The sequence below is a fragment of the Canis lupus genome, chromosome 20 (genome assembly GCF_011100685.1).
Source record: "Canis lupus familiaris isolate Mischka breed German Shepherd chromosome 20, alternate assembly UU_Cfam_GSD_1.0, whole genome shotgun sequence".
Classification (NCBI taxonomy): Eukaryota; Metazoa; Chordata; class Mammalia; order Carnivora; family Canidae; genus Canis; species Canis lupus.
In genome coordinates, this window is record NC_049241.1 from 8,483,955 (window position 1) to 8,510,947 (window position 26,993).

Genomic DNA, 26,993 nt, shown 5'->3' on the forward strand with positions numbered 1-26,993 from the left:
TTCCACACTGTGAAATGTGTCTGTGATGTATAGTGTGGGTTTGAATTCCAGTGCACGACTATAACAGTTTATCCCTTCTATTGTTTTTACCATTCAGCTGTTAGCACAACACTGGTGTGACCCAGTCTGCATTTCCTGGTTCAGTTATACAACAGTTGCTGGCAGAGTAGATGTATCTTCACTTGACTAGCATATTAGTTTCCTAGGACTGCTGTAACAAATGACTACAACCTGAGTGGCTTAAAATGACAGAAACTGATTTTTTCAGAGATGTTTTTGGAGACCAGAAGTCTGAGATGAAGGTATCGACAGGGCCATGCTCTCTGAAGCTTGTAGGGGTGAATCCTTGCCTCTTCCAGCTTCTGGTAGCTGTGAAGCTTGACTCATGGTTGCATCACACCAGTTCAGACCCCGTCTTCATATGGTCTTCTTGTGTCTCTGTCTTCTGGCTCTTACAAGGACACTTGTCATTGGACTCAGGGCCTACCTGGACAATCCAGAGTACTCTCACCTCAAGGTCTTTGATTTACATCTATGAAGACAATTTTTCCAAATGAATTTATTCACAAGTCCCAAGCAGATGTATCTTCTGGGGGCAGGGAGACTACCATTCAACTCACTACAACTAAGAAATACCAGAGGTTTTCAAATGGGTGTGGCTGGCTGGATATTTCCTTTCTAGGCAACTGTCGCCCCTTGCTGAGCAAGGGACAGACCAACTCCCTCTGGAGAAGGGCTGGTATTTAGGCATGGCCCATCCTCCCCATCTCATGTTATAAATCTGACCCCCGTTAGATGTCACTCTGCTGCCATCCTGGCTTCTCCCCTGTGCTTGGGGCTTGGGGATGTCCCAGTGGCGAGCAGTCTGGGAATGTGTCCTAGTTTTCTCACTGCCACATGATCTTGGGCAAGCCATGTCTCCTCATTCAGACTCAGTTTCTCCTCATCCACAAAGTGAGGCTTATTCCCCCCAATCCAAGGATCAGAGGTGTCAGAGAAGCCCTGCATAGGAAGCCCCACGTCTGCTGTTAGGGGGTGGAATTCTGGCCCTTTGGTTTGTGGAAAGGTTGTTGATGGCCTCCAGCTCTCATTCTGGACCTTGAGGTACAGGGTCCCAGCCTACCCTCTCTTCACCCTCCAACAGAAACGGAGCCAAGCCCAGAATACCTCACTTGCTCCTTTTTATTTGGCGCTGCATCCAGGATAGGGGCAGTGAGGCCTGAAGCAAGGACTTCTCCAGCCTCACATCCCCCATGCCCCCTAGCTCCTGGTATGCATTGATAAAGGGCAGGGGTCCTGGAAGGCTCAGTGTCTTCATGAGGCATGCCTCAGCCTTGGGTTTGTCATAGAGTCTGGCCTTGAACTTGCCTTTGGCCTTGATCTTCCTGTGGGTATTAGGAGGAGTTCCAACTTCGAAGGGTAGAGGCCACAAGGCACTTTCAGGATGGGGACCACGAAGGTGCTGGGGAATAACAGCCTTGGTGTGGGAGGGAGCAGGGGGGAGATATGATCAGGAAATCTGTTCAGGAAGGGGGTTCTGAGGGAAAAAACCCTTCCCCTGGGGCTCCAGCCAGCCCAGGACCTGCCCTGACCTGTGCCCTCCAACCCTGACCCCAGAGCCCAGGATCAGGCACTGCCCACCAGGGTGCAAGTTACAGCTCAAGGCCCACCTTTCTTGGTTTCAGGACGCTGGATGCCAACTTGAGCTCAGGGTTAGATGGGAAGGAAATCAAAACCTTGGCAGTAGGGAGAGTCATCAAGGCCTTGCCTGTGGTCGACAGGGCCTTAGAGCCCACCAGCTTGCTGTGCTGCAGTCTGAGGACCCCCCCCTGGGATCGGAGCACATGGGGAGAAGGCAGCCGGGCCTTGGTGTGGAGACTGGGGACGTGGGGAGGGGCTGTGGGAGCAAGAGGGGCCATGAGGGCCCAGGTCCAGCCAAGGCTGACCAGCTGCCCCTCAAGGTGTGTGTGGAGAGGGTGGGCAGGAGGGGGAGAGGAGGGCTGGACTGTGAGATGGCAGATGGAGCCCTCCCAGTTCCTTCTCCAGAGGCCGTGGGAAGAACACAGGATTTGGAGTCCAACAGACCTGGGTCTGCATCCCCGCTCTGCCCCTTCTGGGATGTGCAACCTCAGGCAACTTCCTTAAACTTCCTGATGCCTCGGCTGGAAAACGGGGATGATAGCACCTACCTTGCTAGGTTGTGAGGACTAAGGGAGCTGGTTAGGTAGTGGCACAGTGCAAACTGTTAAATGCTATACAAATATTTAGCTCCTTTCCCCCAGAGGCACTTGCATGGAGGCAAAGACAGAATTACTGCAGCAGGAAAGGCTTGGGCTCTGGAGAGAGGGACCTGGAACTGAGTGCTGGCATCTGAAGTAAATCCAACTGCCTTGCAGGGTAGCTACTTTGGAGGGAACAATACTCATATGGTCACACATTTTTAAAAAACGCTTTGTAAGTGGCAGCTTTTACTTGATACTAGTCTCTTTCTGGTGGAGCCCTAGTTGGGGGGCAAGTCTAGGTGATTAGGAGGGGCTCTGGAGAGCAGGAAGAAATTGCCTTGGGCCCCTGGGGTGTTTGGAGGGAACGGTCTTACTCAGGGTCTGGGGGTTCTTCAGACTCAGTGGCAATCTGTTCAAGGGGTGGGGCTGCCTGTCCCCACTAGCAAAGGTCATAGTGAAAATGCAGCCCATCCTGGTGCTGGGGGGTTCCCACTTCCGGAGACTGGGGTGGACCAGGGCTGTGGCACTTTTTGCCTTGCCTTTCTTCCCCTTTCCGGGGGTCGAGGTGGTAGCAGTGGAGTCTGGCTTCTCAGTGTGCTCCAGGCTCCTAGGCCCAGCAACTTTTCTAGTAGCTGACCTGTGGGTAAAGGGCCTCGAGTCCTTCCCTTCCCCAGAGCCTCGTTGGGTCAGCAGGTGAGGGAGTGCTGGGTGGACCCCCATCCGCTGGTGACACATTGCCAGGGGCTTCTTGATGGTGGAGCCCTCTACTAGGAGCCGGATACCCACATATTGGGGTACCTCCACGGCAGGCTGTGGGAAAGAAGAGATGAGGCCTGTTCAGACAGTGATGCTGGCTGGAATCCTAGGTCCAGAAGGAATCAGGGCAGAGATGGATGAAATTAATTCCTGGGGAGGCCCACCTCTGTCCTCTAAGGAGTCTGGTTCTGGGGGCCTGAATCAGTACCTAGAAAATCACAGAGCCCCTGGGACTAGTAACTCCGTGAAGTCAGGCAATCTTAGCCATGCTACTGCCAGCATCCCCTAACCCTCTACCCTCCTAAGCTCTCCAAGCCCTTGCTGGAATGTGTATGGCTCTGCTCCACAAGCCACTGCTGATGGACAGCTTCCTGAGTTAAGCCAGATTCTGTACAAACAGAATTTGAGTTATGTCACCCAGACAGATAAGAGGCTTGGAGCCTGTCTGGAGCCCTTCATGAACTCATTATGGAGAAGTAGAAGCTAAGAGTCTTAATGAAGACATTCTACTGAGAGAATGAGGTAGCAAATTTGTAGGAGGAGGCAGAGAAAAAGATCCAAGAGAGGAACAATTTTCAGTTCCTACTAAGCCAGCTGTACATCTTGTAGCTGGGCTTCAGGAGAACCCCCTGTGTCTTGCTAATGACCCCCTTTCAGCCTTGAGCTAGCTGGAGATATTTTATGTATCAACAAAGGATCCTAATTAGAATCTATGTAAACATCAGAGTCACTTGGAGCTTGTTGAAAATACAAATGTCAGGGCACCTGGGTGCTTAGTCCTTTAAGCGTCTGCCTTTGACTCAGGTCATGATCCCAAGGACCTGGGATAGAATCCCATATCCAGCTCCCTGCTCAGCAGGGAGTCTGCTTCTCCCTTTGCCCTTCCCCCCCCCCCCCCCCCCCCCCCCGCTCATGATCTCTCTCTCTCACTCTTTCTCTCAAATAAATAAATAAAATCTTAAAAAACAAAACAAAACACCACTAAAGCAAAACAAAACCAAATATTAGAGCTCCCACAAAGCCCAGTTGGTAAGAGGCAAGTATCAAAACAAGTAGATGAAAAGGATGGCAGGAAAATGTGTCATGTGCACACAGCCCAGGTATCACTTTACAAAGTTAAGTGATCACTGCAAAGGGGAGGATACAACTTACAATAGAGAGGTCTCATAGCCACCACCTTAACCCCATGGCCAGACTTAGCATCACTAATCAGGAGACACTCCAACAGTGTGTGCCTTGTGATCCCTTATGAGGTACTCAGCATTACCTCTCAGGTATTCTTGCCAAAAATGTTTAGCCTGAACCTCATCAAGCTGTTTGGCCTAACTTCTAGTTTACAGGACACTGAGATAACAGAAGAACAAGCTAAACAGCACCACAAAGAAATAATCAGATAAATCCCAAATGTGGGACAGTTCTACAAAACAATCAGCCTGGTCCCTTTCAAAAGATCCAAACAAACTATAGGGGAAGAAAACAGTGCTGCTGCTCTACATTAAAAGAGGTTAAAGAGGGACACCTGGATGGTTCAGCAGTTAAGCTCTGCCTTTGGCTCAGGGTGTGATCCTGGAGTTCAGGGATGGAGTTCCACATCAGGCTTCCTGGGGGGCGCCTGCTTCTCCCTCTCCCTTTGCCTATGTCTCTGTCTCTCATGAATAAATAAATAAAATCTTTAAAAATAAATAAATAAAAGAGGTTAAAGAGCACCAAAGGAATACAAACCTGTAGTAAATGTAACCAAGGAAGTAAAAGATCTGTATGTTGAAAACATACTGATGAAAAAAATTGAAGACACAAATAAATGGAAAGGAATTTTGTACTCATGGACTGGAAGAATTAATATTATTAAAATGTCCACACTACCCAAAGCAGATTCAATGCAATCTCTCAAAATTCCAAAGCATTTTTCACAAAAATAATCCTAAAATTCATATGGAACCACTAAAGACCTTGCACAGTCCAAACAATCTTTTTTTTTTGTTTTTAAGATTTTTATTTTTAAGTCATCTCTACATCTAACATGGAGCTTTAACTCATGGCCTCGAGATTAAGAATCACATAATCCACCGACTGAGCCAGCCAGGAACCCCCAAAACAATTCTGAGAAAGAACAACAAAGTGGAAGCATCACACTTACTGACTTCAAACTATATTACAAAGCTGTAGTAATCAAATAGTGTGGTACTGGCAATAAAAGCAGACACACACATCAACTGAACAAAATGGTGAATTCATTTATGACAAAGGAGGTGCAAGAATAGTCAATGGGGATAGGACAATCTCTCTTTAATAAATGATGCTGGGAAAACTAGAAACCACGTGCAAAAGAATGAACCCAGACCACTATCTCATAACACATACAAAAACTAACTCAAAATGGATTACAGTGAATTTAAGACCTGAAACCATAAAACTCTTAGAAGAAAACATAGGCAGTGCTAAGTTCCTTGACACCAGTTTTAGCAATGATTTTTTTGGATTTATACCAAAAGCAAAGGCAACAAAAGTAAAAATAAACACATGGGACTACATCTAACTAAAAAGCTTCTACACAGCAATAGAAATCATCCACAAAGTGAAAGGCAACCTGCCAAATGGGAGAAAATATTTGCAAACCATATATCTGATAAGGGACTAACATCTAAAATATATAAAGAACTCCTACAACTTAATGGCAAAAACAAAAATAATCTGATTTAAATATGGGCAGAGGATCTGAATAGACATTTTTCCAAAGATGACACAAAGATGGCCAATGGGCACATGAAAAGGTGCTCAACATCATCAATCATGGGGGAAATCCAAGTCAAAACCATAATGGGATATTACCTCATACATGTTAGAATAGCTATTATCAAAAAGATAAGAATCAACAAGTGTTGGTAAGGATGTGGAGAAAAGGGAACCCTTGTGAGCTATTAGTGGGAATATAAATTGGTACAGCCACTGTGTAAAGTAGTATGGAGGGTTTTCAAAAAATTAAAGACAGAAGCACCAGCAATTCCACTTCTGGGTATTTATCCAAAGGAAAAAAAATTACTACCTTAAAAAAATATCAGCACCCCCATGTTGATGGCAGCATTATTTACAATAACCAAACCATGGAAGCAACATAAGCATCTATCAATGGATAAGTGAATAAAGAAAATGTGACTGTCGGTCTAGCTAGCGATCATGGGATATTATTTGGCCATAAAAAAGAAGTAAATCAGGCAGCCCGGGTGGCTCAGCAGTTTAGCGCTGGCTTCAGCCCAGGGCGTGATCCTGGAGACCCAGGATCGAGTCCCATAGCTCTCTGCATGGAGCTTCTCCCTCTGCCTCTTTCTATGTCTTTCATGAATAAATAAATAAAATCTTAAAAAAAAAAAAAGTAAATCTTGCCATTTTAACAAAATGGATGGGCTTTGAGGACATTATGCTAAGTGAAGTAAGTCAGAGAGAAAGACAAATATGATGTAAATTATATGTGGAATCTAAAACAAAAACCCTGAACTCATAGATGGAGAGAACAGATTAGTAGTTACCAGAAGCAGTGGGCAAAATGGATGAAGGGGGTCAAAAGGTACAAACATCCAGTCATAAAATAAGTAAATCATGGGGTTGCCTGGTTGGCTCAGTTGGTTAAGCGGCCGACTCTTGATTTTGGTTTAGGTCATGATCTCAGGGCGGTGAGATTGAGCCCCACGTCAGGGGCAGAATCTGCTTAAGATTCTCTCTCTCCCTCTGCCCCTCCCCACCTTGCTGTCTTTCTTTCTCTTTAAAAAAAAAAAAAAGTAAATCATGGATGTAATGTATAGCATGATGACTATCATCTGCGTGTTGCATATTTGAAAGCTGCTAAGAGAGTAGATCTTTTTTAAGTTTTCATCAGAAGAAAATAAAATTATAACTGTGTGGTTATGGATGTTAATTAAACTTATTGTGGTGATCACCATACAACATATACAAATACTGGATTGTTATGTTGTATACTTTAAGTGAATATAACACTGCATGCCAATTATCTCAGTAAGAAAAAACTTTAGCAAGATCTAAGTCCTTTAAAGCAGCTACATCTTTTAAGCATCCCAAGGCATACCAATAGGTCTTATATTTAAATCTTAAGAGAGAGTTATAGGGACACCTGGGTGGCTCAGCAGTTGAGCATCTGCCTTCGGCTTAGGGTGTGATCCTGGAGACCCGGGATCGAGTCCCACATCAGGCTCCCTGCATGGAGCCTCCTTCTCCCTCTGCCTGTGTCTCTGCCTCTCTCTGTCTCTCATGAATAAATAAATAAAATCTTTAAAAAAAAACTGAACTGTTAAAGAGAAGGTTATAGGCACTCTCTGTTAGCAGTAGGGTTTCTATAATTGTGAGGGCTGTGGTCCGACAGCAGCCTCACAGGGAGAAGAGTTATCTCTAAGATTTGTGGATATGGCTTTTGTGTAATAGAACAGATTATGAATTGATACACAAGAAACCCACAATATTTTTTAAAATATCCACTTGGACTGAAAAGGACAGATACAATATGAAATAAATGAGGCTTCTGTACCCCCAAACTTCTATGAGCAGGTAACAGACTAAGAACTATGGAGGATGTTCATGGGAAAGGAAGGATGATTCAGGACTGAAGTGAGATCCCAATGGATGGAAGCAAGAGCCACGAAGAACAGGAAGTAACAATGGATCCTAATAGCAAAACTGGAAATATGCGCCAAGCTAGATTCCTGCATAGGAAGCAATACTTTAGAGATACTTTAGAGAGTATTTCTAAGAGAAAAAAAGACAAAGTAGGACAAAATAACCAATGCCAAGTGTGAATCTTGATTACATGTTAGTTTAAAAAACAAAAACAGGAATGCCTGGGTGGCTCTGTCCATTGAGCATCTGACTCTTGATTTGGGCTTGGGTTGTGGTCTTGGGGTCATGGGAGCCAGCTCCTCATCAGGCTCTGCACTTGGTGCAGATTCCACTTGAGAATCTCTCTCTCCCCCTCTGCCCTTCCCCTGTTCATAGGTGCATATGCACACTCTTTAATAGTAAAATATATTTTAAAATAATAATTAAAATTAAATATATTTTAAAATAATTAAATATATTTTAAATATTTTAAAATAATAATAATTAATTGTGTTATTAGTGTTACAATTAGTTTTTAAAAATTCCAGTGTAGTTAACATAGTGTTCTATCAGTTTCAAGTATATATATATAAGGATATAGTGATTCAACACTTTCATACATCACCCTGTGCTCACCACAAGTGCCCTCCTTAATCCCCATCACCTATTTCACCCATCCCCCCACTCACCACCCCTCTAGTGACCATCAGTTTGTTCTCTATTTAAGACTCTAGTTTTGGGTTTGTCTTTTTTTTTTCCCCCTTTGTTGGTTTTGCTTCTTAAATTCCACATATGAGGGATCCCTGGGTGGCACAGCGGTTTGGCGCCTGCCTTTGGCCCAGGGCGCGATCCTGGAGACCCGGTGCATGGAGCCTGCTTCTCTCTCTGCCTGTGTCTCTGACTCTCTCTCTCTCTCTCTGTGTGTGACTATCATAAATAAATAAAAAAATTAAAAAAAAAATTCCACATATGAGTGAAATCATAGGGTATTTGTTTTTCTCTGACAGGCTTCCTTCGCTTAGCATTATACCCTCTAAGTCCATCCATGTTGTTGCAAATGGCAAGATTTCATTCTTATGGCTAATATTCCACTGTATATACCACCTTTTCTTTATCCACCCCCATCTATCAATGGACACTTAGGCTACTTCCATCATTTGGTCATTGTAAATAATGCTGCAATAAACATAGGGTGCATATAGCCCTTCAGATTAGTGTTTTTGTATTTTTTGGGTAAATACCCAGGAGTGCAATTATTGGATCGTAGGGATGATCCACACATATTAACTCATTTTCATCCTCACAAACACTATGATAAAGATGGTAATGGCATCTCAATTTTACAGACAAGGAAATAGAGGCTCAAGGTTAGAAGGGGCTGTACAGAGTCACTGTGGCAGGACCAGAACCTGACCCAGTTCTATCTGACAGCATGGCCCTGGGCTTCACCATAGGGATGCCTGGAAGAGGGGACAGACACCCTGGGGTCTTGCCTGGGTGGAGCGACCTCACCTGTTTGTAGATGAGTTCGAAGGCTCCCGTGTCACAGTTGCGGTCTAGCCGCCGGTCGATGACCACACGCAGGGTGTCGGCTTGCACGCCTGCACAGAGCCGGGCAGTGACAGCAGTGGAGGGGGCCATGGTGGGGCTGGCATTGATCTCAATCAGCCAGGGCTGGAAGTCCTCACCAAACACAAAGTCAGCACCGTAGAGCTCAAAGCTGGCCTTCCGACACTGCACAGTGTCCTGGGAGGTCTGCAGGGCATGGATCACGGCAGCCTTCATGCCGGGTACGATGACAGTGGACCAGGCATCCGGGGCCCCCATCTCCTGCAGGTGCGCCTGGAACTTCTGGCTCGACCACATGTTATCTGAGGGCAGCAGTGGGTGCCGGTGGCATGAATTCTCCAAGTGCTTCTGAATGGAGTTGTTGCACAGGTGTACTGAGCTGGGGCAGAGAGCAGACAGCTGGGGTCTGGCTCCCTGTGCCTCTCCCGGCCCAACATGGGGAGGGCAGGCAAACCTGGGAGGAGGCCCTGGGCCACTCTGGACCATTCACCTGGAGATGGGGCTCTTCTGGGAAGGACAGGAAGGACAAAGGCCTGGAGCCTGCTACATTCTCCTAGGGCCAGAACCAGTCTTATCCCTCTGAGGGCACTGCCTACGGGGCCACAGTATTACGTGCTTTAATGTGAGCCCTCCCAGTGCTAACTGGGTTAAGAAGGTGGGTAGGAGAATGGGCCCTGTAATTAACAAGACTGCTAACAACAGAAACAGAAACAAAAACAAAAAACAAGACTGCTCAGGTCCTACCTTCACCACCGACTAGTTGAGAGATCTTTTCACCCAAGTGCTCCTTCACGTCTGTAAAATGGGGGCAGTGATAAGACCCACTTCCCGGGTTTTCATGAATAACTGAGACAATATGCATGAAGTGCTTAGTACCTGTCACATAAGAGGCCTTCAGTAATGGACAGCTAGGAGTTTCGTAATACTGCCTCCATTGTTCAGATGTGAAAAATGAAACTTAAATAGGTTTCACATGACCAAAGTCACACAGCTCAGCAGCTGCTGAGATGGAATTTGAACCCAGGACTCAACAAGGCTTTTCTCTCGACCCCCCCAAGTTAATATCGCAACCTGCCTCTCTCCACTCACATTTTTCCTGAACCTCCTGACCCTGTTCTACTCTTTTTTTAAAACAGGTATCACTGGGATCCCTGGGTGGCGCAGCGGTTTGGCGCCTGCCTTTGGCCCAGGGCGCGATCCTGGAGACCCGGGATCGAATCCCACATCGGGCTCCCGGTGCATGGAGCCTGCTTCTCCCTCTGCCTGTGTCTCTGCCTCTCTCTCTTTCTCTCTGTGTGACTATCATAAATAAATAAAAATTAAAAAAAAAAAAAAAAAAAAAAAACAGGTATCACTTATCAACCTATTGGATAATTTTACTTATTACATTCATTGTTTATCTAGGAGCATTAGCATAAGAATAAGATACTTAACACCAGTCATTATAAGAAAGATAAAATTAAAATAAGATAACTATTTTCTATTTAGAATGGCAAATAATCAACATTGTTGGGTAGGACAGACACATTTCATTACACGGCCAGCTTATGTATGGGAATGTGACCCCTTGAGAAGCAGGCTCTTAGTTTGGTCACTGCTGTATCCCAAGTGCTTAGAACACCCTTGGTAGGTCATCTGTTGGGTGGATGGAGGACCTGCCTGCCTGCAGAGTTTGTGTTGGAGCCCAGCGTGGCACAGGGGAACCACTTGTTCACTGTCAGCTCCCCAGCTAGATGGGGTGCTCAGAGGAGGTAAGGGGTGAGGCTCACTTGTCAAGGTTCTTCAGGGAGAAGGGTTGTGTGGAGAAGCGGATGTAGCTGTCACGGTAGAACCACACGGTAAGCGGGTTCCAGTCAGTCACCAGGAACCACTGTCTCAGGTCAAATTTGGTGCCAAAGATAAGCAGAGGCCGCTCAATATACTTCTGTACCACCCACTTGCCGTCTTTCATCACCATGGGGTTGCCATCTACTAGCTTTAGCATCTCCTCCAGGTGGTCCATACACATGATGCCTAAGGGGGAAACAGGGTGGTCAGGGATCAGGTCAGGCTTGCACTAGGAGAAGGGCTACGGGACCACAGATAGCTAGCTGAAGCCCTCATTCCCGCAGAACTGATAGAGAAAGCTGCTTCCCTCAGAACCCTGTTCCCTTTGGGAAAGCTGAGAATCTGAAGATCAATTTTTTTTTAATTAACCACTTCTGTTTGATTGAAAAAGAATATATGCACAGATAAAAACTCAATCCATATTGGGCTTTTTAAAAAACCATGTGCATATACGACTTTGAGTAGTATTTTCCCAATAATTAATGAAACATAAAACAATAGAAACAAAAAGCAAGCAGTACAAAAGGGTATATAATAAAAAATACTTCTTTCCCAGAGGCAGGTAACTGCTGCTTCCAGGTCCAACAGGTATCCTTCCAGGTTCTGGGAGAATCTACAAGTCCGTAGATGTATAGGATTCTAAACATCTAAACATGTTAAAGATTTAGAATAGTTCTTGGCCAATGTGAGCATTCAGTAAATGTTAATTCCTATCATTATTATTAGTTACCTGTAGAACAAATTTCTACCTGTAGATCTGCTGCCTCCACAGATATATTCACTTTTTCATTTTGTATTACCCAAGATGTTCTGCCAACCTGCACTCCGGGCAAGTGTATGATACTATGTATCTGCCCACATCCTACCCAATACTACTGATTATTTTGGCCATTTTTCTAGGTAGAAAATAATTATCTTATTTTAATTTTATCTCTTTAATAACAAGTGATATTACGTATCATATAAAGCATTATTTTAATGCTGATAATCATCAGAGTCTTGTTGCAAACATACATATTCACAAATCCATCTCATTCCTTCATTGTTTGGCCCCCAAAGCAGCCTGATCACCTGCTAATGGCACAGAATAACCTGTGCCTGGTTCCCAAGCCATATCCTTTCTCAAATGGCCAGAATGATCACCAAGAATCCCAAGAACATGATGCCTTGCATAACAAAAATTAAGGCTGTTATGTCCTTTGACCCAAATATTTCATTTTTAGAAGTTTTATACTAAGGAAATAAATGGAAAGGCCACAAAAGTATCTGCACAAGATGTCTATTATAGTGTTGCTTGTAACAGCAATCAATCAATAGGAAAAAAACTGGCAGCCATCTAAATATCCGTCAGAAATGAATTAGGTAAACCCATGACAGTACATCTAAACAAGAGTGGAATATGGGATGCTTGGGTGGCTCAGCAGTTGAGCGTCTGCCTTCAGTTCAGGGTGTGATCCCGGGGTCCCAGGAGTCCTGCATCGGGTTCCCATAGGGAGCCTGCTTCTCCCTCTGCCTAGGTCTTTGCCTCTCTCTCTCTGTGTGTCTCTCATGAATAAATAAATAAAAAAGAGTGGAATATGCAGCTGTGAAGCAAAATGAGATAAGATAGTACATGCTGTACTTTTATGTAATATACCAAACTAGGCACCACTAATCTATAATACTGTAAATCGGAATAGTGGTTACCAACCATTTCAGGGACATAGAGAATGCAAGGGGCCTGGGAGGGTCCCTCTAGGTTGCACGTAATATTTTATTTCATGATCTGGGTACTATTTTCACAAGTGTGTTCACTTTCTGACAATGTGTTGAGTTGTATACTCACATCATGTATATACCCTTTTAAATGGAGCACCACATGCATATTTCAATTAAACTTCCCTAAAAACTGGAAATAAAATGTTGAAATTTGGTACAAGGTACACAGGAATTCACTGTTATTCTCCAGGGATCCGCACACTACCTCATTTAATCCTCACCTCAGGGACGCCTGGGTGGCTCAGAGGTTGAGTGCCTGCCTTCAGCCCAGGGTATGATCCTGGGGTCCCAGGATCGAGTCCCACATCAGGCTCTGCATGGAGCCTGCTTCTCCCTCTGCCTGTGTCTCTGCGTCTCTCTCTCTCTCTCTCTTATGAATGAATAAAGAAAATCTTTAAAAAATAATAATCCTCACCTCATAGGAGGTTATCATCCCTCACAGGTGAGGGAACTGAGGTTCTGACAGGTGATGTGGCTGGTTCACAATTACACACAGCATGTTAGCAGCAAAGCTGGGATTCAAACTCAAGCAGTTTGGCTCCCACACAGCCTGCACTATTAACTTCCCTGGCCTCCAGTTGGGAGAGGCGCTAGAGCAGGAAGCAGGGGTGGACTCCCACCTCGTCCTCGGGACTTGGCTCCCGGCTTCACGATCCAGATGTTGCGATCTCCTTCCATGTCCATCTGGGGCACTACAGCCCGCAGCTGCTCCAGGATGTCCTCACAGCGCTGGACCTGAGTGTCGAGGTGCCTGAGTTCCGCCCCCTCACTGTGGGAAGATGATGGGACTTGGGCAGGGCTGGGCCTGGGGGCAGCCTAGTGGACAAGGCATGAGGAGACACAACCCCCTGGCCATGGTCCAACCAACCTAGGTCATACCCTTCCCCAAGAGACCCAGAGAGGCCTCCTCCAAGCCTCTACCACCCAAATTCTAACCGGCCCAGGGCACTGTCCGAGGATGCTGGAGTAGGAGAGCAGGGGAAAATTCTACATTTTACACCCCCTCCCACTCAAACACTCCACCTCCCGCCACCTCCCTTCTATTATAATAAAACTGCCTTTGGCAGAACTGAATCACACCAGCATCTGACAACAAGGCACCACTATGTGCTAGGCACAGTGCCAGGGGCTTCACATATATTATCACCAATCCTTTCTATGGCCCTGCCTAGGGGGTATTGCTGGTCCCACCTGGGAGAAGTGTCAGCTGAAGCTGGGAGGGTTTAAAGACTTGCCCAAGGCCACACACTGGGTTCAGTGGCTGAGCCAGGATGCAAATTCTGTCCTGCCTGATCCCTCCGCCACCTACAGGTGCTTTTGGGGGTTCATTCCCCTCCAAACCTGGACCTACAACTGGTTGATAGGTGGCTCCCATTCTGGTCTAATTCTTTCCAAGTCCATCTGTATCATACAGCCCCTTGTCTTGTCTCTCTTCCCATCACTTACCACCTTACACCTACGCTCATTTGATTCTTGTCTGTCTCCCATCACTGGAGTCTAAACTCCTTAAGAACAAGAGCATTGTTTATAGTCTCCCCTCCCCCAGCAGTGTACTTAGCACTTTTAGGTGCTCCTGCCAAAGGCTGCTGACTGGATGAATGGCTGCCTGCCTTAGCACTGGGCTGTACAGGTAAGGGTTCATGGACAGAGAGGGACTCTGTTCCCTACTAGACACAAACGTCCTCAACTAAACCAAGTTACATAATACCCTAAGATGGCAGCCTCATCCACACTCTCCCATTCTTCTCCCTCTGACTGAATAGGAAGGAAGCTTCCACAAGCTGCTAATCCCCCTTTACATTTTAGCCTTATAAATATCTCTAGCCACAAAGGACTTAGAGATCTTTTAATAAGGAGGCAGCAGCACCCAGTGGGGCAGCACCAGGAGCAGAGATAGCAGGCAGATGGAGGGGGCTTGGCCACGCCTCTCAGGTCTATTCCCACCTAAGCCCAGACCCTTCTATTTCCGGAGGCTTTGCTCTCAACTTTTCTGTGGGCTATTCTCAACTATTCTGTGTATTTGGCTCAGGAAAGTACCATAAAAGGGTGGCAGGGGCATGCATGTGCAATCTGAAAAAGTACATTAGATATATCATTATGATTTTTGTATTTAACAAAAAGAAAAAAGCAAACAGTGTTCTTGCAGGTAGTCAATCGTGATAAAAGCGCAGCTGGTAAGTCATGGATTTGTTCCAAATAATTGAAAACACAGCAGTAAATATTGAATGAATTAAAGAAAGCTAATTATGACTTCTGTGAATGAACCACTTAACACTATTTGTTATATGATGTAGTTTTATTTTATTTATTTATTTTTAGATTTTATTCATTTATTTGACAGAGAGAGGGAGCACGCACATGCACACCTGCACACAAGCAGGGGGAGTGGCAGAGGAAGAAGCAGGTTCCCTGCTGAGCAGGGAACCTGATGTGGGGCTTGATCCCAAGATCCTGGGATCATGACCTAAGCCAAAGGTAGACGCTTAACAAACTGAGCCACCCAGGTGCCCATGATGCAATTTAAAATATGTATATTTTTGACAAATGTTTCCAAGGCAAAAAAAGAAATTTTGTAAGCTAAGCTCCATGTCTAACATGGGGCTTGAACTCCCAACCCCAAGACCAAGAGTCACATGCTCTACTGACTGATGCCAGCCAGGCATCCTTATATGATATAATATTTTATGTAATCCTGACTTTTGAGAAGTACCTGTGGCTCTCTAGAACTTGGCCCACATCCAGAAATACAAAGTACTCATATTCTTTACACCTAATGCTCTAACTCAATCTTGATAATTCTTGGTTTAAGAAGGGTAGCCTTTTCTGGTTATTTTTTTGGTGGCGGTTAAGGGGAAAGCATAGGCCATCTAGTTTTTAATTTCTAACATCTAAAAAAGATACAAATGAATTCTTTATCAATGATGCAGGTTTGCTTAGTGTGTCATTCGCTCAAAGTTCAGTTAGTAGCTCTTTCGTCTGCCCTTCCAAATCATTCAGTCTGCCCATTCCTTTCTATTGATACCACTCTGGCTGAGGCCCTTTAGTACTCCCACCTGGCTTGCTGTGAGCCTTCCTACTTGAGCTATGTGCCCCTTGAGGGCAGGGGCTACACTTCATTTCTGGAGTCTGGCACAATGCTGGGCACACAGGAAGTGCTCAACAAATGCTGGGTGTTCTCCTGTCTTCAGGGCTCTTCTCCCTCTCTCCTGCACACCTCTGCTGAATCAAATTCCGGTCTCAACTCAACTCCCTTCCTCTAATCAAGAACTGTCTCCCAAAGTGTGCTCTGAAAATACCACCCCCCAGGAAGCCTGGGGTGGGGGTAGGGAGCCAGGGGCATGTAAGTATAGGATATACTGCACACTGCATCTCTCTTGGAGGGCACCAACACCCACAGGTTCTGAAAAGTCCTGCATCAAGGAAATCTGAATTAAAGAACTTTGTTTAACCCAATGTTTTTCAGATCAACCACAAAAGCCTTTCTTTCATAAAATTGATTTCTGTCCTGCAGAACTAAGCATCCTATGTAACACACTTTGGGAACACTGGTCTCTAGGATAAAACCTAAACAACTCAATAGATCTCATTTTGTAAGTGAATAGTATGAGTCCATGCTGAGCACATGACACAAATTATCCTGTCCTACCTTTGAGGCAGACATTATTTTAAAATCTATTTTGCAGGTGGGGACACCTGGGTGGCTCAGTTGGTTAAGTGTCTTCCTTCAGCTCAGGTCATGATCTCAGGGTCCTGGGATTGAACCTCATGTCAGGCTCTCTGCTTAGCAGGGGGCTTGCTTCTCCGTCTCCCTCTGCCTCCTCTACCCTACCCTGGTCACGCCCTATCTCTTTCTGTTTCTCTCTCAAATAAAATATTTTTTTAAAAAATCCATTTTGCACATGAAAAGTAAAGCTCAGAGAGATAGTGATGCTGGCAAAGCCAAAAAGCTTGGAAGCTGCAAAGTCAGGACTATTGGACAGTGCAAGCCATGATCTCAGTCATTATGCTATGCCAAGATTCAGGAAGAATGGTTTGGGGAGCGCCGAGTGGCTCAGTTGGTTAAGCGTCTGCCTTTAGTTTAGGTTATGATCCCAGGATCGAGCCCCACATCAGGCTTCTTGCTTAGTGGTGAGCCTCCTTCTCCCTCTCCCTGCTGCTCCTGCTTGTGTTCTCTGTCAAATAAATAAATAAAATCCAAAAAAAAAAAAAAGGAATGGTTTGGAACCTATTGTGCAGGCAGTGGACATCCCTGAGGGTTCTTGAGCAGGAACAGCAGGGCAAACCAAAGGGGGAGGCCTAGAGAGGAAAGGGGGTGCTATGAAGAGAGGGTCTATCCCTGAGCGTCAGCTCAGCACACAGAAGTCCCCTGAAAGCAAGGGGAGCACCCCCGCCACCCAATCCCACTCCACAGCCCTGGTGGCAGAGGTACTCACTGGATCACCTGGTAGTAGCGCTGAAGAAAGAGGGACCAGCCCTCAGGGCTGAGGCACAGTGGCGCCCCCAGGTCCTTGTCGATGTCCACGTGAGCCAGGCTGCTAAGGTGCTCCTCACAGGCGCACAGAGCTTCATCCACAAACTCTGGCGACACCGTTACTGGCTTCTTCTCCTGTTTCCTGGGCTGCTTGTCTCCTACAGACAGGAAGAAGCCTGTCGCTAACCACACACAAGGCGTGTAACATGACACATACCATAGCCCCCACTGCTCCAAGGCCTGTCAATTACGCGAGGCCTTACCTTGACTACACCTGAAGCTTAGCACAGGTGTTCCCTACTATATCCCCTACTGTCCTGGGACCCATCTACTTACCTGAGGGTTTGTTCTAAATTCTCCTGTGACCTTAGTACTCATCCTTGGCCTCCACTGTCCCAGGACCTGTCATACACTGGAGGTACCACCCTAAACACCCCAATGCTACTCTGTACCTGTAGCCCCAGCACACACCTGCAGCCTCTCTGCTCCTGGGACCTCTGACACACCTGAGGCCCTTGTGTCCCTGATCATGGCACACTGTTGCACCTGACACACCCAGGAGACAGCAATGGAGAGGTCTCTCTCTCTCTCTCTGGAAGAGGCAAGAATTCTCCTCCATCCAGCAGAGCTGCCCCTTACTTCCCTGAATCCATGGCTGATGGGCCTTTTGGTTATGGGATGGGCACTTTGAGGTAAGAACTAAGTTCAGAGACAGAAAGGGCAAGCAATGGGTTGGGCCAACATGCAGTAGAGGATTCTCTGTGTCCCCCATTCACACAGGACAAGGGATCCTCAGACCACGTGAAACTACATGGTTCCCTGCTTCTTCCTCATCAGAGACCTGAGCTCTCCATAGGCAAGGATGGACCATGTCTTCTTAGTTTGTCCTCTCTAGAGCACTCAGTCACATACCAGGCCTGTGGAGAGCTGAATGATGTCGTGGACTAATTAACAAATGGATCAGAAGGCAGGTGGGTGGGACAAAGGATAGATCAGTCGGTGGACTGGAGGATACAGAGGTGGTGGACAGGAAAACAGAAAAGCAGGGAGAGAGATGGGTAGATGGGTTTGTGGGAGGGTAGACAGGAAGGTGGAGGAGTAGACAGATGGATAAGGAGTGTGGAGATGAGAGAAGGTAGGTGAATAATCAAAAGTGGGGGGATAGGTGGGGTGATGGGTGAAATGTATGAATGAATGTATGGGCAGGTGAATGAGTTCAGTGGGTAGGGGTGGGTGAGTAGGAAGGTGGTTGGATGAGTGGATGGATGGATGGACGAGTGGGTGGGTAGATGTATGGATAGGTGGGTGGGAAAGGGTGGTGGAGGGGGCAGATGGAGGTGGCTAATATATAGATGTATAACTGCACAGACGGATGAGTAAGAGGATAAATATAACAGGTGGGGAGTGCAGGTAACCATGGTATTTACCTGGGACCTCTTCCTCTTCTGACTGGATGGAGTATGACTTCCATTCGGACTTTACCACCAGCTTGAGAACGCTGCGGGCAGCTGTCAGCCAGAAGTCCTCTGCTCCCAGGGCAGGGGATACTCTGCTCAGCCCCTAGGCTCGAGGCCTGTTCTGGTTCCGGAACCCGATCATAACCTGCCCCACTTTGGATCCAGAACCTAACTACCTTCTGACTCTACACTCTGGAGTTAGAACCTGGCTCCTGTTCAGCTGTAGAACTGGGCCTAGAATCTGACATGGCTCATATTCTGCCTTTGGAATCTTGCCTAAATCTGTTGTCTCATTTTCCCCTTCTGTTCCTGATCCACTTTTGATACTTACTCTAGCCTGAGAACCGGACCTGAGCACAAAACCTATGTCAGGTTTGTAGATGAATTTAAACCTAACAGCTAATCTGAACACAAATTCTGACCTAAATTTAGACAATGTTCTGAAGTTGGAAATTATTTTGCCTAAGCCCAAAGTCTAGAGACTTTTCTAGATTTGCAACCCAATCTAGGCAGTGGATTCTGACACAGGCCTGGGACATCCTGTGGACTCCAAACTCAACCCACTGACCAACTTTTACAACCTGGTTTAGAATATAATCTAAGTGGGACGCCTGGGTGGCTCAGCAGTTGAGTGTCTGCCTTCGGCTCAGGTTGTGATCCCAGGGTCCTAAGATCAAGTCCCACATCAGGTTCCAGTCCCGCATGGGGGTCCCTGCATGGAGCCTGCTTCTCCCTCTGCCTATGTCTTTGCCTCTCTATGTCTCTCATGAATAAATAAATAAAATCATTAAAAAAAAAAAGAATGTAATCTAAGCTATCTAAACTCTTTTGGAGGTCTGAGTTGACCTAAGCCAGACAGTTCATTAAGGGAGGCATATTAGGGGAAATAAGGATATGGGATGAAGGAAATCTCCTGGGGTGGATGAGGGCATAAGGAGAGGCCCTTTGCTCTCGTTTAACATGAACCAGGGTTTTAGCCATCATGCTTCAGCCTGGGAGTCCAGGCATGGGCCTGGCATCTCCTTACCTATGAAGGCCTTTTTGTCATCCTCAGCCCCCAGACGGTAGCAGCGTGGAAAGAAGGAGTCAGCATCAGCCTCATCAAACCATGGCAAATTCCGGAGATTGAGACATAGACCCACCTATGGAGTTAGTTGCTGAGGAGGCACAGTGGGACTTGCACCTCCGAGGGACTCCCGACATTCGGCACACACCCAGACGGCTCAGGGAAACCCAGCTTGAGTGTTCTCAGATCCTCTGCTGCACTTGCTACCTAGGCCTGACTAACTCATATCCATCTGCATGTGTATGCCCCTGCAGTTTGCTCTGTCAAGAATGCCCACATCCCTCCTATCCACCCTTTCCATTCTTAAAGACCTGCCTCCTCTAGAAAGCCTTCCTAGCCCACACCAATAAATAATAGCATGTTCCAATAATAAAGCCCTTCATTCTTGCCACACCCTACCAGATAGGTCCTACTGGTGTTCTCACTTAAAGACAAGGAGGGACGCCTGGGTGGCTCAATGGTTGAGCGTCTGCCTTTGGCTCAGGGCGTGATCCCAGACTTCCAGGATAGAGCCTTGCATCGGGCTCCCTGCAGGGAGCCCGCTTCTCACTCTGCCTATGTCTCTGTATCTCTCATGAATAAATAAATAAAATCATTAAAAAAAAAAAAGACAAGGAAACTGAGGCTCAGAGAGGTGGAGTCATTTGTTAATAAACCCAGGTGAGACAGAATGGCTCTGTCAGCCAGATACCCCTTGCTTAACTGGTAAGGGCTTTCTTGTTTATGGCCATTGGATTTGGTGTTTTTCTGGCTCTAGATCCTCTCTGGACCCTGGAGTCCATTTTAGTTATTAAGTCTACAGGTGCCAGACTTGCTGCAGGGGTTGGATTTCAACCCAGGCCTGCCTGACTCCATATCCCACTGAATTAGATACCTCTCCACTTCCTGAGAACTCTCTCTCCCTGACGAGGTAAGCAGGGAGCGGAACTGCTGGCTCAAAAGCTAGTGGGTTAGAGGCTGCCATGCCCGCTCCCCTGGGGAACCAACCTTTGTAGTAAAGGAGCCAGCCCGGGCATAGTGGTTTATCATTTGATCCTTGGAGAGAAAGCGACAATCCAACACATCCCGCCGAGTGGTCCAGATGAAATAGGGGATCTCATTCCGAACCATGCGGGACTGGGGAGAGCAGAGGAGACAGGGGAGGCTGGCATGGGCAGCACAAGGCCTGAGGAACCTTCTCCCTAGCCTGCTGAGCAGGGGGGGTTAATAGAAGGAGAAGATGCTTCCAAGATGGCCTCCAGGCCACACCCTATCGTTGTGTATGCTAAGGAAAGACATCTCTTCCTCCAGGGCACACACTTGTGAGCAGAGAACAGGCTAGCTTGTAGAACTCCTCTGGCCAGGTGCCCCTATGCAGTGACTAAGCACACTGAATGCTATATCTTTGTTTTGGCCTGTGGCTATCAGTGACTTACTCAGTGACAGGATGGTGAGCATGTGACAAAGTCCTAAGAGAGGGCTCTAACTCCTCCATCCTTCCCACAGTTGGGACGTAGAGTTACTAATAGGCAAAGACCTATTCTAAGTGCTTTCTTTCATTCATTCTTTTTTTTTAAGTGCTTTTCATATCGGTTCATTTAATCCTCACCACAACTCTATGAAATAGGTGCTTACTCTTATTCCCCCTTTCACAGATGAGGGAACTGAGGCACGGGGAGGGCAAGTGTGATTTGTCCAAGAGCTCACACAGTTGAGCCATATGAAATTGCCAGCGTTCAACCTTTCCTGACAAACAGATATGGCAATTTGCTACAGTTCAGATTCGTAAGTGGTGGTGCCAAGATTCAAAGCCAAGTGTCCTCACTTCAACACAGAGGTGTCCTCACCCCCACAACATTGTAGCAGCCTCTTTCAGAGCTTTTTAAGCCCTTCCTTCTAGCCTTCACTTGCCAAAGGCAAAGGAAAGATGTGGAATATGAGGTTTTTATTTAGAAGGGGGAATTACCAGGTGTGGAGGTTATGCTGGCTTCTGGTATAACCTAGCAGGGTTCTGATCCCAGGCCAGCCTTGTCTGAGCCCACTGTGTCCCTCACCACTCTGCTCACCCATCCAGGCTTTAGAGAAGCAATCAGTTTTTACTACAGATGGGGAAACTGAGGCCTACAGAAGGAAAGGAGTTCTCTGAGGTCACCCAGCTGGATTTTAGTGCTCTTCCTCTCAGCCCCTCCCTGCCAGCCCCCGGGACCCTCACCATCAGAGCATGTGTCCCATCCAGGTCATCAAATTCCAGTAAATCATCAAAGTCAAACAGCTGCGGTAGCTGAAATGCCTCGTCCTCATCTTCGTCCTCTGTGGATGTAGAGCCCGGACTCAGTGAGGCCCTTGTCCCAGCCCCACAGACCCATACCAAAGTCTCAACTCTGGGACAGCAGGAACCAAAGGAAAGGGCTTCAGGAGGGGGAGCCTGTGGAAAGGGAGGGAGCTCTTACCATCTTCTGTAGTGTCACTATCACCCATTACTGAGCTATCCAGATCCTTCTGGGGTGGTGGCAGGGTGGTGCCCGAGTGATGGACCATCTTCTTCTCCACCCAGCCTCTCCGGCGCAAGAGGCACCGTATCACTGGGTAGCGACCTTGGATCATAAAGATCTTCTTCTGCTGTAAGGTGAGAGAGGGATATCTGGTCAGTAAGTATCAGCCCAGTGCCAGACATACAGGATACAGCAGGGAACCAGACAGTTCTGGGTTCTGCCTTCAGGAAATTTTTATGTTCCAGTAGGGAAAACAGATCATAAACAAGTAGAGAAGAAAATATGTATAGTGATAATTATAATACTCATAGCTAACAATTATTGAGTACCTACTATGTGCTGCTTAGTGTGTATATACTAACAGTAATATGTATTTTTTAAAATTTTTATTTATTTATTTTAGAGACAGAGACAGAGAGAACATGAGGGAGAAGGAGAGAATCTCAGGCAGACTCTGCGCTGAGTGTGAAGCCCGATGCAGGGCTCAATCTCACAACCCCTGAGATCACAACCCAGGCTGAAACCAAGAGTTGGACACTTAACCTACTGTGCCACCCAGACACCCCAATAATATTTTTAATAAATGCTTTTATCTCCATGTAACTTGTTATAAAACAGAGGCATGGAGAGGTTGAATAGTTTGGCCACACAGTGATTAAGTGAAAGAGCACAGATTTAAATCCAGGCTGGTGGAGTTCCCAAAACTGGATACCTAATGGGGACTCAAAGAGACTAAAAATACATATGTGGGGAGGGGAAGAAGGACCCATGGGACCCAAAGGATCCATGTCCATGAGTGGACAGAGTTGGGCAAATGGCAGTTCAGGCAGAGGGAGAAGCATGTGCAAAGGTCTTGAGGATGGACAGAGGTCAGAAGAAAGTGGAAGGAAGCCAGGGACAGTAGGGTATGAAAACTGAGGGGAGAGCTCCTGAGGAAGCAGGTAGTGGCTAGATTGTGGAAGGCCCTACAGGCCTTGAACAGATTTGGATTTTATATTAAGAGTAGCATGAAGCAATAAGGGCAAAGTGAGGGCATGATATGACTGGAGGCTTTATATGTTGGGCTTGCTGCATACAGAGAACGGATGAAGGAGCTGGGAAGGGAAACAGGGAGACCAGTTAGAAGGCTGTTGTAAAAATAAAATAAATAAAATAATAAAATAATAAAATTGAAGGCTGTTGTGATTTATGCAGGAGAAAAATCACAATAACTAGAATGAGAGTGAAAATGTATAGAATGTGACAGACTGGAGACTTGGTTTGGATATAGAGTTGACTGCTTTTGCTGATGGGATTAGATGTGTAGTAGATGAAAAGGATGTCTGGTTGACTCAGCACAATATGTGACTCTTGATTTTAGGATTGTGAGTCAATTAAAAAAAGAGCTTAATTTAAAAAAAAATTGTGATTGTGTAGATGTGTGGGTGAACGAGCAGAAAGCTCATATTTCTGTCTTGAGCAACTGGTTGATGAGGAAGACAGGAGATTAGGAAGGATGACAGGTTTGGTCAGGAAAATGAGTATGGTGTGGGGCATGAGGACGAAATGCTTCTAAGTTCTCTAGGTAGAGATGTCAAGTAGGGGGCTGGATTTAAGGTGTGTGGAGTCGGAGGAGAGGCTAGGCTTGGAAAGGGCGTGTAGAGGGCACAGCACCTTTACTGGACTCACAGCCAAGTGTGGGGAGGGATCCCAGGAACCAAGAAAACCCCAAGGAGCTTTCAAAGGCAACTTTGTAAAGCAGCAGCCAGGGAGGGAGAAAGGAAAACTAGGGGTGTGCAGACAGCCAAGGGGGCAGGGTATGTGGAGCACCAGTACAGAACGACAGGAGTTTCCAGACCAAGATTAGGACAAAAAAAGGGTCTGCTGGATTTGGCTCCTTGGAGGTCACCAATGACCTTGACTGGAATGGTTCCTGATGGGAGAGGGTAAAGGCTAGGAACCAGTGATAAGAGCTAAAGGGGTGAATCCCAGGTAAAGAAGTTACACGATTCCGCCAAGAAGGGGTACTGAAAAATTGCTAATATTTTAAAATAGGTGTGGGATCGAGTTTTTTCGTTTTGTTCCTTTTTAAATGATATAAGAAAACAATTGAGAGAAGCAAGCTAAGCCACTCTCCGGGCCCTTTCTGGACACCCCCGAGCCCCCTCCGACCTTGACAGCTCTCTCCACGTGGATCCTGGCGTTTCTGAGCCGGCCCATGTGGTGAGACGGCTTGGAGAATCCTCGCCACAGGACAAGGGAACCTGCAGAAAGACGCGGAGCAGGGATGGGGCAGGCTGGGGGTTCAGCCTAGCGGCCCTCCCGGCCTCCGACGCCCACGCCCCTTTCTCCACCCTTCATCCGGATGCCCGCACCCAGCACTTCTCCCGACCCCTCGTCCCCTCCACCCCAAGTCTCCTAGTCCCTGCAGCACCTCCGGCCAGGAAGGGCGGGCCGCCACGGGCCTCACCGTCCTGCAGCCGAGCATCAGCCGGGGCCGGGGTGCGCGGGGAGCCGAAGGGGCGGGGATCCGCGGCGCTCGGGGCGTGGGCGCCGCGGGCGGGCGGCCCGAAGGCGTGGCCTAGGCGGCGCGCAGGGGCGGGGCTGCCGCTCCGGCGTGGGCCGCTCGGGCGAGCGCGGGCGGGGTGGGCGGAGGCGGGCCCGGGCGGTGGCTGCGTCTCGGGAGGCCGGAACTCCGAGGGGCACGGCCAGGGCCACGGGGCGGGGGAACTGGTGCGGCCGCCCTCTCGGCAGTACCAGGCGGCGGAGCCCCGGGGCGCGACCCCCAGATCCCCCGCGTTCAGGAGCAGCGCCGCGCCGGGGCCCTGCATGCGCCCCTCCCGCGCGCGCCCTCCCGGCGCGAGAGCCCGCAGCCCCTCTGCGCGCCGCCCCCCGTCGGGAGGGCCCTGCTTCGGCCTTCGCGGGGCCCTCCGCTCGTTCTGACGCCCCGCCCCCTGTTTGCTGTCGCCCTGGATACCATTCCCCTGGCACAATCAGGTCTCCTGTAGTGGGTTCGGGCACTCCCTCCTGCGGGCTGAAATTCGGACGGCTGAGCGGGGTGGGGGTGGGGGTACCGAAGGTGGAAGCGCAGAACAGTGTGCTGCCAGTTAATTTCAGGGTCATGGTTCCTGTGCCTTGAGTCATTCCATAGGATTTATGGAGAACAACCGTGCTAGGCAGTGGGCTAGGTGCTGGAGACTGGAAGAACAAGCTAGAGATGATCCCTGACCTCTTGGAGTTTACAGCCCAGGGGAGGGGAAACAAAAAAAGCAACAAAGGAATAGACCAGCTGTGGGTGGGCAGCTCGGGTGGCTCGGCGGTTTAGCGCCGCCTTCGGCCCAGGGCCTGACCCTGGGTTCCGGGGATAGAGTCCCATGTCGGGTTCCCTGCGTGGAGCCTGCTTCTCCCTCTGCCTGTGTCTCTGCCTCTCTCTGTGTGTCTCATGAATGAATGAATAAATATCTTTAAAAAAAAATGAACAGCTGTAGGTATGGTAAGGGCAATGAGCAAGCAGCAAACTGACACCAGGAAGGGGACGTACTTTTCCTTGTGTACTTTACAAGTATGTCCCCTCTGAAGAGGTGACATTTAAGGTGAAGCCTACGCAAACGTCAAGAGTTGGCTAAGGAAGAGGGTAGGAGTAGCATTCCAGGGAAAGTCTCAGTAACAGCCCTGAGAAGGGTGAGAACCTTTCCCTGGGAACTAAAAAGCAGCCAGTGTGGCTGGAGCCTAATGAGGCTGACCAGATCTGCAGGGCGTGGCGGATGGACTCAGGGTAAGGTCCCTGGGGATTGATCTGAAAACCAGGGCAGTATATAGGAAAAACAATGAGAAAGTAGAGTGCAGCACAATCCCCGCCCTCAATAGCTTGTAAATAGAAAAGGAGAGTATCATTTGAGTCAACTGCAGAAAAAAATACAATAGAGCAGTCAGGCACAGCCCCCAAGATTGTAGATTGTAAGGAACCTTTTTGGAGGTAGTGAGCCTCCAAAGTTATAGGTGACATAAAAGAGGCTCCAAGACGTTAATTCGCCTAAAATCACAGTAGAGCCAGCACTGGAACTCTGATCTCACCGCCAAATCCCACTCTTCAACATAAACATTACTTAACATAAGTACGTTATCACTCAGATGAATTACTTATTAGTCATAGAAATACCAAAGGAGCAATTTATGGTGCAAATTCCAGCAGTGCTCATTCAAACAGAGTGAAGTAAGACCAGGTAAGAGTACTCTGGTCTAAGAACCCAGCTTCATTAGTTACCAGACAGATATGCCTATACAATGAAGGTAGGTACTCAACGTCACTATCCAGCTAATCTCAACCTGAGATCACTCCCCCGCCCCCCTTGATTGGAGACGGAGCTTCCCAAAACGCATGTCCCTGGAAGAGGGCAGGCTAAATGGCAACCATCCAGTCTGTTCTCTCTCATCAGTCTGCAAATCTAGTTTTAGGGGCTCTGGGTCCTGGGAGACGGATCTCTGACAAACAGGCTGGCTCACCTAGGCAATGCCGTCCTGTGAGGGTTGAGCGAGTGGCTGCCATACTCTTTTTTGAACACTCGGTGAAGGAACACCCAGCTTCACCGGGAGCACCTTTAACATCACTGCAAAAGCTAGGACATAGTCATGTGCCCCACAGGGCACCCCTATTTCTGTAAGGCAGGAGGGGGAGGTCACAGAGGTAATGTCATAAAGGGAATGATAGCTGTCCAAGTTGCCCCCACCTCCCAACCCCTCCTCTCTTTAACATTACCTTTTCCACCTCAAGAGACTTCTTTGGTGATCTGAAGAACCTTTTGAAGGATCAGCTCA

At 47.4% G+C, this 26,993-nt stretch overlaps 1 protein-coding gene across 13 annotated transcripts; it reads right to left on the reverse strand.

Moving 5' to 3' along the window:
- Nucleotides 1–1,164: 1,164 nt before the first annotated feature.
- TTLL3 (tubulin tyrosine ligase like 3) lies at nt 1,165–26,831 on the reverse strand. Of its 13 annotated transcripts, none has more exons than XR_005374619.1 (15): nt 26,682–26,830; nt 24,351–24,442; nt 22,158–22,326; nt 21,920–22,017; nt 20,716–20,844; nt 19,690–19,804; nt 18,633–18,731; nt 17,168–17,363; nt 13,355–13,503; nt 10,919–11,162; nt 9,093–9,528; nt 2,762–3,032; nt 2,086–2,162; nt 1,671–1,897; nt 1,209–1,477 (listed from the first exon to the last, which is right to left on the reverse strand). XR_005374619.1 is itself a non-coding variant. In XM_038565712.1 (14 exons), the coding sequence occupies exons 1-14, from the start codon at nt 26,722–26,724 to the stop codon at nt 1,169–1,171; spliced, it is 2,562 nt and encodes an 853-aa protein (XP_038421640.1). In that variant the 5' UTR covers nt 26,725–26,831; the 3' UTR covers nt 1,165–1,168. The 13 variants fall into 13 exon arrangements, 11 of the variants coding, with proteins under 11 accessions (XP_038421640.1, XP_038421639.1, XP_038421638.1 ...); XR_005374620.1 differs by having other exon boundaries at nt 1,321–1,462; XM_038565712.1 differs by lacking the exon at nt 2,086–2,162 and having other exon boundaries at nt 1,165–1,462; nt 26,682–26,831.
- Nucleotides 26,832–26,993: the final 162 nt, after the last annotated feature.

Bases quoted from the DNA above. Each gene is read 5' to 3' on its own strand.
- TTLL3 (XM_038565710.1), bottom strand. From the start codon at position 26,724: ATGGCAGCCACTCGCTCAACCCTCACAGGACGGCATTGCCTAG. The intron at 9,529-10,918 runs GTGAGCCTCACC...TCTCTGCCCCAG, and splicing joins TCCCTGAAGAACCTTGACAA to CTCAGTACACCTGTGCAACA. The intron at 1,898-2,761 runs GCAAGGCAAAAA...TTGCTCCCACAG, and splicing joins CCCCGGAAAGGGGAAGAAAG to CCCCTCCCCACGTCCCCAGT.